At 39.4% G+C, this 17576-nt stretch overlaps 1 protein-coding gene across 1 annotated transcript; it reads right to left on the reverse strand.

Annotated features, from left to right (window-relative positions):
- Positions 1-539: 539 nt before the first annotated feature.
- LOC147817724 (collagen alpha-1(XXIII) chain-like) lies at positions 540-15787 on the reverse strand. The gene is made up of 3 exons (XM_087169690.1): positions 15074-15787; positions 6883-6952; positions 540-610 (listed from the first exon to the last, which is right to left on the reverse strand). The coding sequence occupies exons 1-3, from the start codon at positions 15383-15385 to the stop codon at positions 540-542; spliced, it is 453 nt and encodes a 150-aa protein (XP_087025816.1). The 5' UTR covers positions 15386-15787.
- Between the last annotated feature and the right edge of the window lie 1789 nt (positions 15788-17576).

Raw genomic sequence — 17576 nt, forward strand, 5'->3', positions numbered from 1 at the left:
GGTGGCACTATTTCCTAGTTTTGTGTCATAGTTAAAGGTTGCATAGCCTTTTGTTTCCTCTGTGTGGAGTGATCTTTTGTTTAATTACTTTTTATAGAGTAGAGCCTCCAGTTTGCTGGAGTTTTATCTACAGATAATAGTTTAATAATCCATTGTGTTTTCCTCCTTAGTGGAGTGATTTATTATTTTGATAGTTTTCATAGCCTCATATATAGTGAGGCTTAGGTTGATAGCCTATTTATTTCTCCACTTGGAGGCGCCCTGAAGAAACAAATAAAACTGTCTATTGAACCCTGCATCTGTGTCCTGAGTCCTTGCCTGGTCGTGACATCAGGTATGAGAGCAACTCTAAGGTAAACCAATACAGTGTATGTGCGGAAACGTGTGTGTTGTGTGGTTCTTTATAAGGCTGCCGGGATTAGTCGCTATAATCGACAATGTCGACATCAATATTTTGCTGCAACATATCGTTTCGCATACATACATACATTGATTTAATTATGGTGGCAAGTCACTATTAACCACCATATATTTATTCTTTATTTGTCTTTTATGGTCACACTGCTTCTGTCATCTGGCCTGCTTTCTCTGCTCTCCGGGAGAGGCGGGGCTGCAGGTACGCAAGCACGCACATGCACACATGGAGCAAAAAGCACAGCAGAGGCTGCACCGGGCACAGAACCAAGTGAAATAAAGATAACTGAAGATTACTGGAGTTGACGACAACTATCACTGAACTTTATAAGTGCAACTAGACAATGCAATTTCCCAAGAAATTGCGGTGGGATTGCTGCTTCAGCCCAAGCTGAAGCTAAAGTGTGTTGCTGGCTGCTGAGAAAAATCTGAAACTGAGCTTCACTGTAAAATGCCTGGAACTAACATTTAAAATGGAGTTGCCACTAACTCTGTCTGTGTTAGTCTTGAGTAATGGCTAAAAAGTGTAAGCAGAGGTGACCTTGACCTTTGAAGTTTGACCACCAAAGTCTAATTGCTTCATCTGGGAGTCCATGTGGACATTTGTGCAAAATTTGAAGGGTCTCCCTCACACATGGCCTGTCTAAATCCTCACAGCACATTATTGCATTTTCTTCCTTACTTGCTCGAAGGCTTATCCTCCTTAAGTGGACTCATGCCTCCCCTCCCACTCACAATAAATGGATCCATGAAATGCTGCAATGTATTACCCTGGAGAAGATAGGGTTCTCCCTCAAGGGTTCCTTATGTACATTCTATGAGACGTGGCAACCTTTTGTAAACCACGTTGACTCCCTAACTATTGATGCTGAAAATGTCTAACTGAGCACTGCACCCCCCCCCGCTTTTTATTTATTTATCTATTTTTATTTATTTTATTTTATTTTTTTATTTCATTCTTCCCTCTCCCTTTGAGTACCTACGTATTTGTTTACCTTACCTCAATTGTTAACCTGCTTACTTACTCTTGTTTGCATGTGCCTGGGTGTGAGTGTGTTGTCCTTCTGTGGGTTCTTTTTCAATTTTGGGTGGGTGAATTTAGGGTGTTCTGGTGGGTGGGAATTAAGCTGAAACCTTCCTTCAGTACTCTGTTACTGTTGCTGTACCTAAACTACGCATCTGAATGTATTACGGGACCACTCCAGTGTTAAAATCAATAAAGGAATTTTTGAAAGAAAATTTGAAGGGACTGCCTCGAGGAGATCTGGAGATATTGTGTTCACGAGACCAAAATTATGATTTGTGAGGTGACTGTGACCTTGACCTTTGACCACCAAAATCTAATATCCATCCCTACAGCTGGTTAATGTCTGACTTTGGGAGGATGAGCGCATCAGAGTTCAAATCCATTCACTCTAAATCTTGTTTAATCAGTGTTATTTTGTGATTTTTTTTTTTATAGCGCACAGTGAGATCAGTCACAAGCATGTGAAGGATTACTTCATGTAAATGTTGTCTGTTCATTAGTAGACAGAGCATTTGTCTTTGTAGCTAAATAAATACTCTCATGAAGTCTGTTGCTGCCTGAGAATTTACACTGAAAAAGTGTTTGAGAAAATGTTTATGCCTAAATCTGGGATTATTGATCATGCCAGCATGTCATTTAGATTTTCTGGAGGATTAATTGTTAGAAAAATAGTTGTTAGTGGCAGTTCTTTGCATGTGTGTACATGTCTTTCTATAATTGTGATGACAAATTTCGTTAAAAACCATTATCGTGATGTCATTTTGGCCAACAATACACGCGCGCACATTGACAGACACACACAAGTGCACAAGTGCAGTTGATGCCCAAACTTTCACACAACAGTTTTTCTTTGCTATTGTCGCCTTGTGCTTGTTCATGGTTTATGTTGGATCTCTGAAAATACCATTATGACGAGTACAGTCCTAGACCCGTTCTATATGAGATAGCTTCTGTAATGATTTGACACTGACTTGGCTTGAATACAATTCAGCAGCAGCATATAGTGCACCCTGTAAGATGACCAACATGTTGAATCAACACCACAAAAAACTTTCTCTATTATCATTGTCATGGTCAAACTCTAACACAGCCATGAGGTGATTGCACATACAAAACATACCCAGACATTGATATAAATTCAAAAGAAAAACAAATAAAACAGTAAAGATAATTTTAATAGATAGATGTGTGTCCTCAGTCTTAACAGAAGGCAAACTCGACTGGTAGTGGAAAAGGAGTCTTTTATTTGTGGGTTGACCGCTTTTAAAAAACCTGTTTATACCCACTAATGCTGATGGACAAAGGGTATAAGTTAAAAATGTGAGTGTGGGATAGAAGTCAAACAGGGCATGGTCTCTTCCGACTATAAAGTCTCTGAACCGGCAAACTGCTCAAGATGACACACTTCTACCTACGTTGCTGAATGGCACAATAATCGTTTTGTCTCAATTATCTTGATTTCATAATCGTTGGACACTCATAGGTTCTTATTCTTGCAATTATCCAATCGTCCAATCATGTGGTAGCACTGTAATACATAGAATCATGCAGATACAGTTCCTTTAATCAACATGAGTCTGTGCGTCACCAACTAGGCATCAGCTCCTGCCCTCTCAGTCACCTGGCACTGTAAAGAATTAACAGCATGGCAGCCATGTGAACATAGTGTGTGGTTGGTACTGGGGGGGGGGGGCCCTGTAGCTATCTGTACATGAATACATGCTGCAGCACAAGAGCCAGGGTAAACTGAACTGACAACAGCTACAACAAAGTTATTCAACACAGGGACTAATTCTAATGAAGAATTTTAGTATCCAGTGAATATATATTAAAATCCTGTGTTTTGTAGAGTGTCATTGTTCCAGCTTTTTGAAACTATTTTGGATACTTTCTATAGGGACCCCAGGTGTTAAAGAAAATATGAAATTGTGAAATAATCTAAAACATTTTTAAACTAAGCTCAGTAATATAAAATGTAGCTTTTTGTTTGTCTTTTGTTGACAGAAAAAGACACAAAGGGGCAGAGAAAGAGAGAAAAGATGGCACTGTGAAACAGAAACAGACATTTTATCATCCAACTGCTTGAAATGAATATAAATGAAAGAAAGAAGCACGATGGAATTGTCACATTTTCACAACCTCAATGCAGCCACACACAAAAGCTGGAGAATTAAGGTGTCTTAGTAAGCAGGAAACAGGCTTCCATATAAAGAGGTGGAAAAAATGAAGAACAGGTAAACTGGCAAACTGAACTTAGGGAGTCCAAACCCCAAAAGTCACAAAAAAACTCAAGAACAAACAGCACATGAGGAACATAAGGAACGTCAGGAACATGAGATATACGACACAGACAAACTGACAGAGGTTTGGGAGCACATAGACTAAGTACACAAGGGAGGCAGGGATAATTGGACACGCGTGAAACACATCAGGGAGGGCAGACAATCACAGGAGTGGAAAAACAAGACAAAGACAGTAGAAAAGTAAGTAGTAAAGCAACCAACAGACACACAAGACACACAATCATAAAATAAAACAGGAAATAATCAACAGAGTTCAAATTAAGAGTCACTAACAGGGGCAGCAATGACAGAAATAACATTTCAGAGTAATGAGCTGAGTTTTTAAATAAGTATTGCATTATTTCACAATGTTATTGTGCCTATTTTGTGTGTATTAATGTATAATTATTTATTTCATAATGTCTTATTTATTTAATATTGGACACTGCATTTATTATTGGACATCTCCATCTCTATAGTGTTCAGGTCATTACCATGAGGACACTGAGGTCATGTTCTCAGTATTCTGTCTGAAAGTGGAGATTGATTTTATTGACCTTGGGAAGATTATTAAGAACAGTCTAAACTTAAAAGTATGTTATCTAAATCAGTATGTCTAGACTCTGAATATCTAAGATGAATGAATGGATTTAAAACATATAAAGAACAACAATATACATCAGTGTATTCCTGGCATTTTGCAGAAGGCTTTGGAAGTAACCTACAGTAAAACTGAAAGTGAAATATTCTACATTTTAAACAACAGTGCTTTTAGATGGTCTGTCAGTTTTGCCAGACAAGTAACTTGACAATACAAACACCTCCTTCTACCAGACTCCCATTCTAGCTTTTGTGAGACACAGAAAGTCACAAGAAGCTGTAAAAGTGTCAGACCATCTGGAAACTCTGGGATGAAAGGCTTCCACACCTGGTGAATATCCTCTGAAGCTCCACCTTAGCAGGCGTTTATGGGCCACCCCACAGACACTTATCAGCATGTTACAACACTAACATCCTATTGTCAAGACAAATTAACACTGGTGTGGTGAGCCTGTTCTCACACGGCCCTCTCTCTCTCTCTCTCTCTCTCTCTCTCTCTCTCTCTCTCTCTCTCACACACTCACACACACACACACACACACACACACACACACACACAAGAAAATGTTTTCTGTTCATAGAAAGTAAATGGCATTAGACATTAACATTTGAGTAACCCCCTCATTTTGAAGCACAATTAAAACAACTATAGCAGCTATGAACTGAGCTGCAGACATGGTTCCAAACCCTCAGTAGAGCTGGAGCTGTTAAATCTTTTTCATTTGATGAACACTGTGAACCAAACCCATTTCACTTTGAATCTTCATGTTTTAGCTTTAGACTGGAACACTAGGGACACCCAGGACTGTTGACCTAATCTTGTTATCCATACCAAGAGTGCCGTCTTTGCCTCTTCCAGTTGACACACAACTTCATACAGCAGCACTGCAGACAGGCAGGCACACAGCCCCTCCCCTCACTAGCAGCTGAACACATGAACGCTAGTTGACATTTACAACACTGACCTGGTGTCGCCAGCATAAAACTAAATTAACATGGCAGGTGCTGCTGCCGAAGGGCATTCGCAACCTGTTTCAGTTGAAATTAGAAGTAATGCTGTTTGGAATTATTTTGCATTATTATTTTACCTGGCCAAAAGCACACGTTAACGTTAGCTGTTTAACTGTTAGCAATTAGCTGATTGCCACATTAGCTGTCTGTTATCATTAAGCTAGCAGCTATGGCTAATCCAGTCCTGTCTGTCTGTAATGTTAATAGACAATGTTGATTTAACAGGATAACACAATTATTTGTGTCTGAAAAGGGTTATATTTATTATTAAGTCCCAGATTTAAGCTCAGAAAAGTCGACCAGCAACTAGACAGAAACAGCAGCAGCCTACCCCACAAACTCTATTTGATCAGACAACCTGAAAATAGCGTTGTCATTGATGTTATTGTTTGTATTATTCTAATCTTTATTAAAAAGTAGGGTTAGGGTTAGGGTAATTTTTTCTCCTCATGATATCCAAAATGGTATAGAGTATCAAGTATCTTCCTAGGTATTGGTATCCGGTTTGAAATTCTAGTATCATGACAACCTTATTAGTTACATAAATCTCCTGGATTTCTGGGGCTGATTTCATCATGTCACAAGCAGTGAATCCAGAAAAAGTCTAAGGCCTTCACAGGTAAAGTGACAGCTAGTAAACTGTTGAGTAGAACACAGTCTCTCAGCTAGTTACACAGCAATACCTCAATGATGCCTCCACATCACACCAGCCTCCATCATAACTTCATATGACACAAAATGGCTGTGGCTGCCAGCTGGAAATACACCTGAGTTTGTCATCATGTCTGAGCGAGCTGAAGGGCACAACCCCAACTGGTATGTTGGGAACACAAACTGCATGACTTTCATTTGATTCTTCACATGAAAGCATTATTATAAACATATTGTGATCAATAGTTATTCAAAGGTGAGGCATTGTCAGCTGCCTCTTCCCTTTCAATGACACATTTTATTTATTGTCTCACTTTGTTTCTATATGTAGTTGCTGTTGTTAGCTAAACAGCAAAAGCTGAGAAGAACATTCTCAGTAATCTTCTGTTACCACAGCTTTCAGTCATCAAAGTGTAAACTCCCACTAACTGCACAGATCAACAGATGTTAAAACTGTGACAGCCATGAAGTGGAAAAACTATACCATTCACTGGACAACAAGATAAAACACAACAGTGCAAAACATTATGTCTACAGATGACTGTAATGGTTGGTGAAGATCTCTACCTGAGCTCAGCTCTCACCACAGGTGTGTCTACTGATATAGACATACTTGAACTTGATGGTAAAGTAACACAAAACTTTTCATAAGGAGGCCAAATCTAAATCACCATACATTGAATAAAAATTGTATATTACATATCCAGTGAAAAAGCTGCATTATAATGTAAAAAACAACCTGTAGCACATCAAGTATAATGGTACACTTGCAGACCTGCATCTTGCATTGAATGGTAATGATCTTATATTTGACAAACAGTTTAAATGAAGTTTAAATCTTTATGTGTGAAGTCAATGTGTCAGTAAGAAAAAATTGATTGAAGGTGAGGAACTTACCTGGGGGACAGAGGCAACTGTGGGGAGCTTCCCTCACCTCCCGAGTCTTCGGTAGTTTTACTGCAAGTTTCTGAACAAGAGAGGGAATAGAAGAAGAGAGTTAGAATGCATTTTAACATCACGGTGTACCTAACGTGAAATGTTGATTGTCAAAAAACAATTTACAAATCTCCATAATACCCCTAACTTTCAATCAATCAAATGTCTTTAATGACTGTAGATGTCAATGTGATGATGGACTGAAAGCTTTTACTGATGGGTTTTAATGACTGATATTTTGTGGCTGATTCTGCTAAAACTCTGTAGTTACTGTTGATATTCAATAAATTTATTATGAACCATATCACATCCTTGTTAAAAGTCTCACTGAAAACCAGGATGAGAACAACAGTTATATGTCCAGTACAGAGTATCACATTGAAGCTTACAGTGCACATCCAATAGGTCAGTAGCAGCAAGAGCCACTAACTTGTTCCAGAGTTTTAAACTGTAATAGTTGGTCTTCAGCCGATGACATATGCATGAAGCTGTACGCATTATTGGCTGTGAGCACATTTAGGATTTCCCTCCATGTTGAGAGTGAACTTTGGGGCTAAACTGTTAAGCTATCATGGACAAGAGGTCCAGTTACAGTGACAGACAAACTCACAGTTCAACTGTGATCTGCAAACGTGTGACAGTTGATCTCATTAGACCAACAACAGCCTGCGTGTGATTTGACCCTGAGCAGAAAACAAAGCCAACACATTCTCCACTGCATAACAGTCAGTGTCACTGCTGGAGGGTACGAGCAGGAGAATGGCAGAGCAGGCTGTTTAGAGGGCTGCAACAGGTGCTGAAGGGAATGTTATGAAGATACTGTCATTCTGAGCACTGCTTCAGTATTCTGGGTACTGCCTGTTATGTCAATATGCCTGTTACCATGCTTTGTGGGATCACAGCCATGGACTGAATCAGGGTTGGAAATGTGCAACATTTCAATGGACAAATATGTACAAAGAGTCATTTGAACACATCTAAATCTTAAAGTCTTAGAGTAGGGAAAAATACATCTCCCCAAAAACATCCTTTATGTTGCACAGTAAGAATCCCAAACCCTCCTGAAATCTGGACAATCACAGCTACTAAAGTATTTCCAGGAACTTCTTTGGCTGAAACTCGCAGACTCGACTCACAACTGGAGAAGTCTTTAGTAAGACTAACCCAGGGAGCTGTCCAGCCAGAGCTCTGCCTGCTCCAGCTTCAACTGAAAAATTCATTTTCAAACTAGATAACACAGATTAGTGCAGAGTGGAGATTTAGTTCAACTGCAGCAGGCATTTACTCCTATACAACTATAATTACATCAAATGTCACAAGAGTAGCAGAATCAGATTGTCATTAATCTTTAGTTTCTCATGTTCATTGGTTTCAGTACAGACAGGAGCAAAATGACTGGAACCTTCCACTTATAAAAAACAAACCAAACTAATTGTCATACATTATTCTCTACTCACTGTTTAGACACATGCTTTTGATTTTAACATGTTCATTTAAATAGTACAACAAATGACACTATAAAACAGCGGTACCCTGAACCTGAATATTTTGTAGAGAAGCTTTGTGGCAATGCAGTATTAGAGTAAACTCAGTTTTTTTTATGTTTCTCTTTCAGAAGTGGACTTCCTGGCTCTTCTTCCATGGAGCCCACTTGCATTCAGAGAGCGACTGGACTGTTGTATCTTGATCTTGGAGGTCAGCTTGTATCTGTTTTTTCCCTGGTTCCTTTCCTACCATTCTAACGGTCCTTCTGTTCAATCTGAGGTAAATTTTCCTCTTGTGGCCACATCCAGGGATGTTGGCTGCAGTCTCATGGTCCTTTACTTCTTAATATTATTAGCAGCTGTGGTCACAGTAACATCAAGCTGCTTGGAGGTCTTGTTGCCTTTACCCTAACCATGCTTGGCAATTTTTTTTCAGCACAACGGGAACTTTTTTCCGTTTATATAGGTTGAATAACTGATTAAGATTAAGATTAAGATTAAAGACACCTATCATACTAATTGAAGACAACCAACAGCTTGTAATATCACTCTGTCTTATTTATTTATCACCACTTCATTTTGTCCAGGCCATTGTAGAAGATTGAACTAACAATTCGTTTTTGACATGGTTTTAGTCTCCTATTTTAAAAGGATAACAAACCCTTTTACTATCCTCTAGTCTGATTAACTTTAAGACCTATTACTGCTACTACAAACAGTACAAGTCCTCCACTTCACCTCTTTCTCATTTTCCTAAAGAAAGCCAAAGTGGTAATACTAAAATAAAATAATTTACTGAAGTTAAAATTAAATTTTCCATTTGTGTGTGATTGATGTACAACACATTCAAAATTAAAACATTTTTCACACACAATTGTGATGAAAAGTAAAACTTTCTCAATAGATTTTCCCGTCTGAAACTTCTCTGGAATCAACCTTTATGACCATCAAAAATGTAATTTGCATTTTATTGTTATTTGAATGAGCTACAGTCTGGACATAATTCAAATGCGAAATGTACAGTTTGAACAGTACAGGTGGAATCAATTTCACATTCAGTTTAATATATCATTATAGCACTGCTTTACTACACTGAAATATATTTGTCACTGGAAGATTCCAATTTAAATTTGGCAGTAATGATGCATTTTGTGAAATACAAAAATGAAAATTGGTGTTAAAAATTGTATTGTTAATTTTGATGATGCAGTGCAAGTGGAAAATTCCATTTCCTCTTGATGATTTCATTCAATTGTGTTTATGTGATTTAATGTAATCATTTTGATATGTTTGAGATAATTTCAGCCAGAGACTTCCACAGCACACTGATGAGACTGTGAGCTAAAAATGAACAAAACTTACATTAAAGGAGTAACAATAATGACACATATACTGCCTCAGCCAAAAGGTGTTTTTTTTATGCTGACAAATTAGTTTCACATAGTGCTCAAATTCTATTAGTGCTTTAGCAGACAGTCATTTATGGATGACTACAGCTCTCTACTGGGGGGTTTGAGGCCTCTTGTAAGCATGCAAGTCTGCAACCCTTTTTGACACCAGCTAATTTATCCAGCAGGCACACTATTAGCACATAGGCATCATGAATCACACAGTCTAAGAATTTAATACTGTGTCATAGAAAGTCGTATTGATTCTTTTCTTCCTGACAGAAATCTCGTTTTCAATATGACTTCCATTAGCTCACTGTAAATCCTCACTGTAACTTATCAATGTATCAATCAGTTCACTGTGTGTGTGTGTGTGTGTGTGTGTGTGTGTGTGTGTGTGTGTGTGTGTGTGTGTGTTCTGATGAAATCTAGAGGTAGCTTGAGCACTTCTGCTGTGTGTGTAGTCCAAAACAGACATACATCATAGAGCTGTATGTGCATGTTTTAGTGTTTGCTTTTTGTGTGTATGTGTAGACCTCACGGAATAATGAATGACAGCTCTGTGAGGAACAAGTGAGGGAGTGAGTGAGGGAACAAGAGAAGTGGGAGACTAAATTATTGACATTTCTACAACTGGCAATTGGGCCTCCAGCTCCATCGTGTCTCTGCACTCATTATGTGCACCAGGGTTCTACCAGGTCTGCAGAGAGCAGTTTGTGGTTAGTTGTAAATGTTAAAGGGGCCATGTTTGGGGCAAGATAGCGACAGAGAGAGGGGGAGGTCAGGGGGGTCAGGCTGTTTTCACTGGTGTTGTTAAGGGTATGACAATTATTTTGGGGGAGGAACAACTCAATTCAAGGACTCCAGTAAGCTTTTTAACTTCAACACCTGTTGACAATTTGCAGTTATGAGGGGCTGTGAACCCTTAAAACCGGAACCTATGTTTTGCTTCTGCAGAGAAGATTATTTTTTCAGTTTTTTCCTGTGGAAAACTATTTTGTTAAACCTGCAGTGACACCTGACTCACTCTGCTTTAAAGCTGTTAATTCACCATTAAATGTTATAAACCACACAATCTCATGTGTATGCATTAAATATATGGAACTAGGACCTGGTAAAAACTGGCAGACAGCAAGCCTGGCTCTGTCTGAAGTTCAACACTACTGCTACCAAAACCTCCTCAATGATGAATACATTGTTTCTCATTTGTTGAATCTGAACAAAAACAATTCATGATTTTAAAGAGAGTTACATGTCACCAGCACTTCTTTAAATGTTGTTCTTTTTCTCAGGCTGTAGGTTGTTGGTAAGCACAGGTTTTGGTCTCTGTATAGGCACCATGGTACCAAACCTGCTCTAATAACCAGACTCCCAGATGATGTGCTCAGTCACTGCACTGACTGTTTAACAGTAGTGAAGGAAATATGTTATTTATTAGATAAAGTGAGAAGACAAAAGCTTTACATGGCCCCAAACCCAGGAACAATAACTGCAAACAAAATTTACTAGAAACACCACTCAGTGAACCGGTGGATTCTGCTGCAATCAAACTCTGACTGGAATAATAATGAGGACCAACTCTGTCCTGCTGGATCCAGGCACATTTTCCATAACAGAGGAAACTGGTCATCATTGAAGGAGACAGGGTGGTGGATTCTGGATAGTGTTGGGTGAAAGTACCACAGGTTTCCTGCCCTCTTTCTACAGAAGACTACATCTGTACTTGTGTCCCATTAATAATGACACACCAAGCTAAACAAAGAGACAGGCTGCATTGCCCGAGGTCCATCTGGAGATGAAGACTAAGATAGGACAGCATGTGGACCAACATTTGAAAACATTTTGTAGCCTCCTACTGCAGCTGTCATCTGCTACAGCTCTCTTCTTATTGTACAAAGTGTGCTCCTATCCCTGTCTGATCTCCCAACATACATTCATTCACTGTGTGTGTGTGTGTGTGTGTGTGTGTGTGTGTGTGCATGCACTTGTGCGCCATGTGATATCTTCACTGCCGTAGCTCATTGAGTTATGTTGCCTCTGTTCCTGCTCTGCCTGCGTTCTGGGACTTACTACAGTGTGTAATTATGGTCCCTGTGCTCTCACAGCAGCTGTATGTTTCATGAGTGGAGTTGATTCTTTCATCCTGACCATTCAGATTGGGGGCAGCACAGTCTGTTATTTTATCCTTAAACCAGTAAATATCCAAGTTGTCCGTTTCATTACTTTATATGAATGTAATAGATATACAAATGGAAGTTAAAAGGTATTTGGCATGAGAAAAATACTAGTCATCCACTTATAGTGATCAATTTGATGTAGACAGATGTCTTCACTATTCACAATTTCCAAAGTATGTGACATTCTTCTGGCAACTCCACTTTATTCTGTGTGCCCCATGTATTTATTGCACTTTATTTCTTGTGCTGCCTTCTCATTGACAATTATTGAGAGGAACCGGGAGGGTGCTCAGGAGACTTACATGACAACATACTCCTGAATGACTTCAGTAATTCTGAAAAAAGGGGCTATGGCCCTGAAAACACTCTGACCTCAGCTCTGAGACCGAATCAATATTCTCATCTTAAAAGAATGCATGTGTTTCCCAAAATGTTGAACTGTTCATTGTCTGCAATAAATCATCATGCAGCTCATCAAACTATCACCTTATGTTGGCTCCCAAAAATACACTATCTTGTTTTTTTCTTGATATTTGCTTTGATAAACTTTTGACTCAAGCTAACGTATGGAGAGTGCAGTAGCGCTGCCATCCCTAGCAGAAGGCTCCCTCTGCTCTCTCTTCTCCTGGTAAGTGCATTATACTGTTCCTAGTGAAGTGGGTCAGGGTGGAGGGGGATGATAAAAGTTAGGTCAAAGCCAAAGGAAGAAGGGAAAACAGGGCTGCTGTGGGATTTCAATCACTGTGGAAGAGCTTATTAGTGTAGCTGTGGAAGTGGTCAATGAAAGGGCAGCACAGAGGCCAAAGCCAGGATGACCTCCTCACATATGTCATGAGACTTATAACACATATACAATTCACTTGGTAAAATCCACAAATGTGCAGGAACATTGTGTATTCATCATTCTTTGATTAAAATATTCTGGTAACACTTTCTAATAAACCAGCGTTTATAAAGGCATTGCAAGTAGAACCTAATGGACCTTATTAATGGTTAATAAAACATTTAATAACGCTTTGTAGTTAGAACTTAGCTAGAAATCATTAATAAAGAGCTGGAGTTGACTTGCCCGGTTGATGTTTACCATTTCACTAACACTTTCTAATAAGGCATCATTTAGTAAGTGTCAATTAGTTGTTGGTTAATGACAAATATACTAATGTGTTATAAAATAGTTACAGGCCGTAATAAAAACAAGTTTGGGTTTGCCAAGTCTAGAAAAATGTTATTTGATTTATCTACAAAATCAGTCACAGACAGTTTCTTAAGAAAACTTTAATTTAATTTAATTACTACTTATAAATAGATATATGAACATTACACATAAAAACAAAAGCTAATTAACTAATAAATATATTTAAATCAATTAAAATTCTTTCTCCATCAAGACAAGTGCATTATTATCCTTCTTTCCTTTGGACACTATCCAGCATCCACTTAAAGTGACATGAACTAAAGCTAGAGTCTCATCTGAAGTTGAAGGATTGTTCTATGTTGACGTATTCTAATGCTGTAGCTGCAGAGTTTAAGGGCTTTATAAGGCTAAAAAAAACCTTAAAATTGATCAAATACAGTAACGTTAAAAATCCATTAAAGTGCAGACAATCCCTTAAAACCATATCACAGTCCATTTGTTATCCCCAAATCTGGGATGAACCCAACAGACACCTGTACTTATTTAGAATTCCTCAAATATAATTAATTTGCGCCTGAAATTATTTCAGAACCCGAACATAAACCTTCATCTCAACCAACAGTTATTTTCAGGGTGGCTTTACACTTTGGCCGCCCAGGCGGTTGCCTAGGATGCCACCAGCAGGAATGGCACCAAAGTGATAGAGGACATGTTTAGTAATTCCTTATCAACATCTAAAGTCTGTCACTGATGTCCAGTGCATCTCTGACACTTAAAAAAACAGTTTTCACACTGCACTAAGAGCAGACCACAGATAGACTGTAGTATGTTATGATGCTGACACTCGCTGCTGTTCACTTGCTTGCACTGCTGAATCACATGAATAACCAGGTCACTTATGTTCCATGTAAAGATTATATGATTCACAGCTGGATTAATCTCATTCGGGATGTAGACATTACTGTACTGTACTTTATTGTAGAGCTCTGCACATTAACCCCCCCCCCCAGATCAGACAGATCAGACTGGTCAGAGTGACGATCAGGAGCACTGGGAGAAAAAGTTGGCCACTGTCTGTCTGTCTCTTTACCGCTCTCTCTGTGTGCCCAACATTCAGGGTGCATAGAGTGTACCAGGACTGGACTCACTGGTCAATCACAATATCTGTTTGATACAACCTGAAGCAATAGAGCTGTATAAATTATATATGTGAAATTGCCCTGAGCTGGAATGAGCTAGAAACAATAACTGGAAACCAAAGCATCTTTAGCCCAACCTGTAGGGGGCACCACAAACACCACAAACGTGTATCTGAAAACCCAGGGGACAGAATATCACTAAAATTGGTGTATGCTCTGGGGGCAAGTGTTAACCAAAATCTGAAATGCCACATTGATTTATGCAAGTGGGTGTGGCCTATCACATATTTGCTCTTAACTGAAGATGCCCTTGAGCAATTCTGATTAAAGTCACTGGACTGCAATGTCACCAAAACGCAAACACTGCACTAAAAGTTGTATCGTTTAGGAAAAAGCTAGGATTGAAATAAATATCACATTATAAAACGTGTTCCACACAGCCATAAGTAAAATCTGCTCCTTAATACAGAACTAGTCTGCCTGTCTGTCTGGAATTAAGAGGCATTAAAGACACAGATGAACAGTAACCTGAGACTCATACACTGACCTGTATGATCAGGTTATGTTCCATATCATATCCTGGATATGGTTAAAACCAGGATAACACATAACTGTGTTCATGTGAAGACACTACCTGACAGATGGTGTTGGCGGCATGACACAGAAGTTGAATCGAAGTTGCATTAGTAAAATTAATATATGTGTCAAAATATTGCAATGAATCATGATAAAACCAAACCAGCCTGCTCCTCTTTTTTTTAACACCCAACGAGATGCTGTATTGCTGCTCAGAAAACGTCCAGGTTTAGATTTTAGGTAAAACACTCACCTCCTCCAGGATCTGGTCCAGTCGGTCAAGGATTATTGGCTCCACCTGCTCCAGAGACAACCTCCACGCGGAGAGCTGCGCGTCCCGCTGCTGCTGCTCCAGACTTACAATCCTGGACTGCAATTCCGAGGTCCGCACAAAAACCAAGATGCAAACTCCAAGGCAAAGGACAGATAGTACGATGCAAATCGTTATGCCAGACAAATCTCTCCAGTTTCTCCAAAGCGGCGGTTTCTTCTGCTGCTGCTCGCCGTGGCTCCTCCACTCCTCACCCGGTTTTCCAGTGTCTCCCCACTTCCGATCCTGCTCCATTTCAGAAAGCTAATTATGGTTTTATCCACGATATTGTCCTCTATTCATCTGGTGAAGGGCAGCACAAAAGTTTTCCTGACGACCAGCAACTTTGGCGCTTGTGAGAGGCTCTTTCTCTCTTTTCGGGAAAAGTTTTGCAGATGTCCTTTTCCTTCTTCAAACCGTCTCCAAACTGCCTTGGTGCGCTCAGATCAGCGACTACATTAATGTTAAATTGTCATCAGTGATGTTCCTGACTCACAGGGACGGACTCTTATTCTTTAGCGTTCCACTCAGTTTGTCCCATTCGCTGCTTCTCCTCTGAGCTTTCACACTCAGTGCCGCAGGTCCGTCGCTAGTGCGCGTCTCTGAAACCCGAACCAGCCTCTCTCTCTCGGCACAGCTCTAGATTAGCCTTTGCTCCTCCTCTGAGAGGCTTTAGGTTAAATACCGGGGAGGGAGTCGTGGCGGTGTTGCTGCCCCCTTTGATCCGCATACTTGGTGAGGGATATTTTTAGGGTGCCCAAAGCCAGGGCACAGTCACACTGCCGGTACACTGACGGCCTGCTGACCCAGCAAACATCTCGACGGTGAACACAGTTGAAACGACGTCTGATCCTAGACGTCGTCAACCTTCAACTTTTAATAATTATTAAACAGCTATATCCCAACTTGTTTTGAGAAAAGCTGACTTACAAGAATTTCACTTATTCAAGACATCTGTTCAGATCAGTTTTCAATGTAAAATAATCAATTACAGTATACATTGTAGGATACACAAAGTACATTGGAGTTGAGATGGAGGACTAAAACTGACAAAATCAAATAAACGACTCAATTAATTAGTTTGTAATATATGCACCAACAATATAAAATATAAATTATGGCATTAATGGAGTAATAAAGTAACATAAAGTGACATTACTGCTTTGCTTCTGTATTGATCAATTCCCATATTTAGTATTTAGTCCCATTTAAATTCCCATTATATTTAATTATTTACTTGTATGTATGTATTTTCTTTTTAGATTTTTTAAAATGAATTTCTACTTCATTATGCAAATGATGGGGGCTGTCATTCATAGGGTCAACTTTTTTCCTAATGACATCAGTGCATAGATCAGGGGTGTCCAAACTACGGCCCGCAGGCCAACTGCAGCCCGAGGTCCAGGTTTTATTGGCCCGCAGCAAATTCTGAAAATATGATTGAATATGGCCCGCACAAGAAGCTTGAGCTCAACTCTTTTAAACTTCTCAGTTTCAACACTATATGGAAACAGCCACGGATCGTACACCGGTGCCGAACGAACACAGAAAGTCAAGCAAATGGCAGCTAGCCTGCAAGCTCAACAACTGTTTTTTTTTTTTGTGCTAACAAAATACAGAATAGAATGACTGATAGCCATCTCTGTGAAGTCCTTCGTGTCTCAACCACCAAACTTTCTCCTGACATGTCAGCCATCCTTCAATCCAAGGGACAGCATCACTGCTCCCACTGAGTGCAATGTTCTTCACATTATAGGTGAGTTAGAAATACACACAGTATTCATGTGTCAATATGTCACCTCTAGTGTGTGGCCCGGCCCTTTGTTTATGTTTCTGTATTTGGCCCTCACTAAAAAAACTTTGGACACCCCTGGCAAAGATCAAGTACCTTTCACCTAGCTAGGCTCACAAAAGACATGTGTACCAGTCTGTACCAGTACCTCCAGTCAGGGGATCGTTAGACAACTGAAGCACTTAGCTAATGCAGCTGAAAATAATACTGTCAATCAGGACTATGTACTTTTAAATGTGGGCACTAACTTACAGTGTGCTCCAGTCAGCAGCATACATGGACAGATGTTGACCATTTTTAATTCAGTAATGTGGACACTGGTCCATCCGGGTCAGTGGCTGTCTGCTTATGAAAAGACAGTGCTCTTCTTTAAGAACAGAGTGGACGTCTCATAGAGCAGTCTAATGTTAGCCTTATGAGACACTTTGCTGAGATACTTGTGCCTTGCTAGCCATTAGCAAGTTGCATTGAGCTAAAGAGCTATATCAGTTTAAGTCACATTTATTACTTAATTAATGCCTGTATTTATTTATAATATTATTTTTGGGTGCATTTAATAGCATATGAATTTATTTATTCAGTCATTTATTTATTGATGTATTTTTGATTTTGTCAGTTTCAGTCCTCCATACACCCCTCTGAGCATAAAGCAAT

Source organism: Seriola lalandi, unplaced genomic scaffold (assembly GCF_002814215.2).
Source record: "Seriola lalandi dorsalis isolate HSWRI2012SDOR001 ecotype SW California unplaced genomic scaffold, Sedor1 jcf7180002054907, whole genome shotgun sequence".
In the NCBI taxonomy this organism is placed as follows: Eukaryota; Metazoa; Chordata; class Actinopteri; order Carangiformes; family Carangidae; genus Seriola; species Seriola lalandi.

Bases quoted from the DNA above. Each gene is read 5' to 3' on its own strand.
- LOC147817724 (XM_087169690.1), bottom strand. From the start codon at position 15,385: ATGGAGCAGGATCGGAAGTGGGGAGACACTGGAAAACCGGGTGAGGAG. The intron at 6,953-15,073 runs GTGAGTGTTTTA...TCTCTTGTTCAG, and splicing joins TGGACCAGATCCTGGAGGAG to AAACTTGCAGTAAAACTACC. The intron at 611-6,882 runs GTAAGTTCCTCA...GCGTACCTGCAG, and splicing joins CAGTTGCCTCTGTCCCCCAG to CCCCGCCTCTCCCGGAGAGC.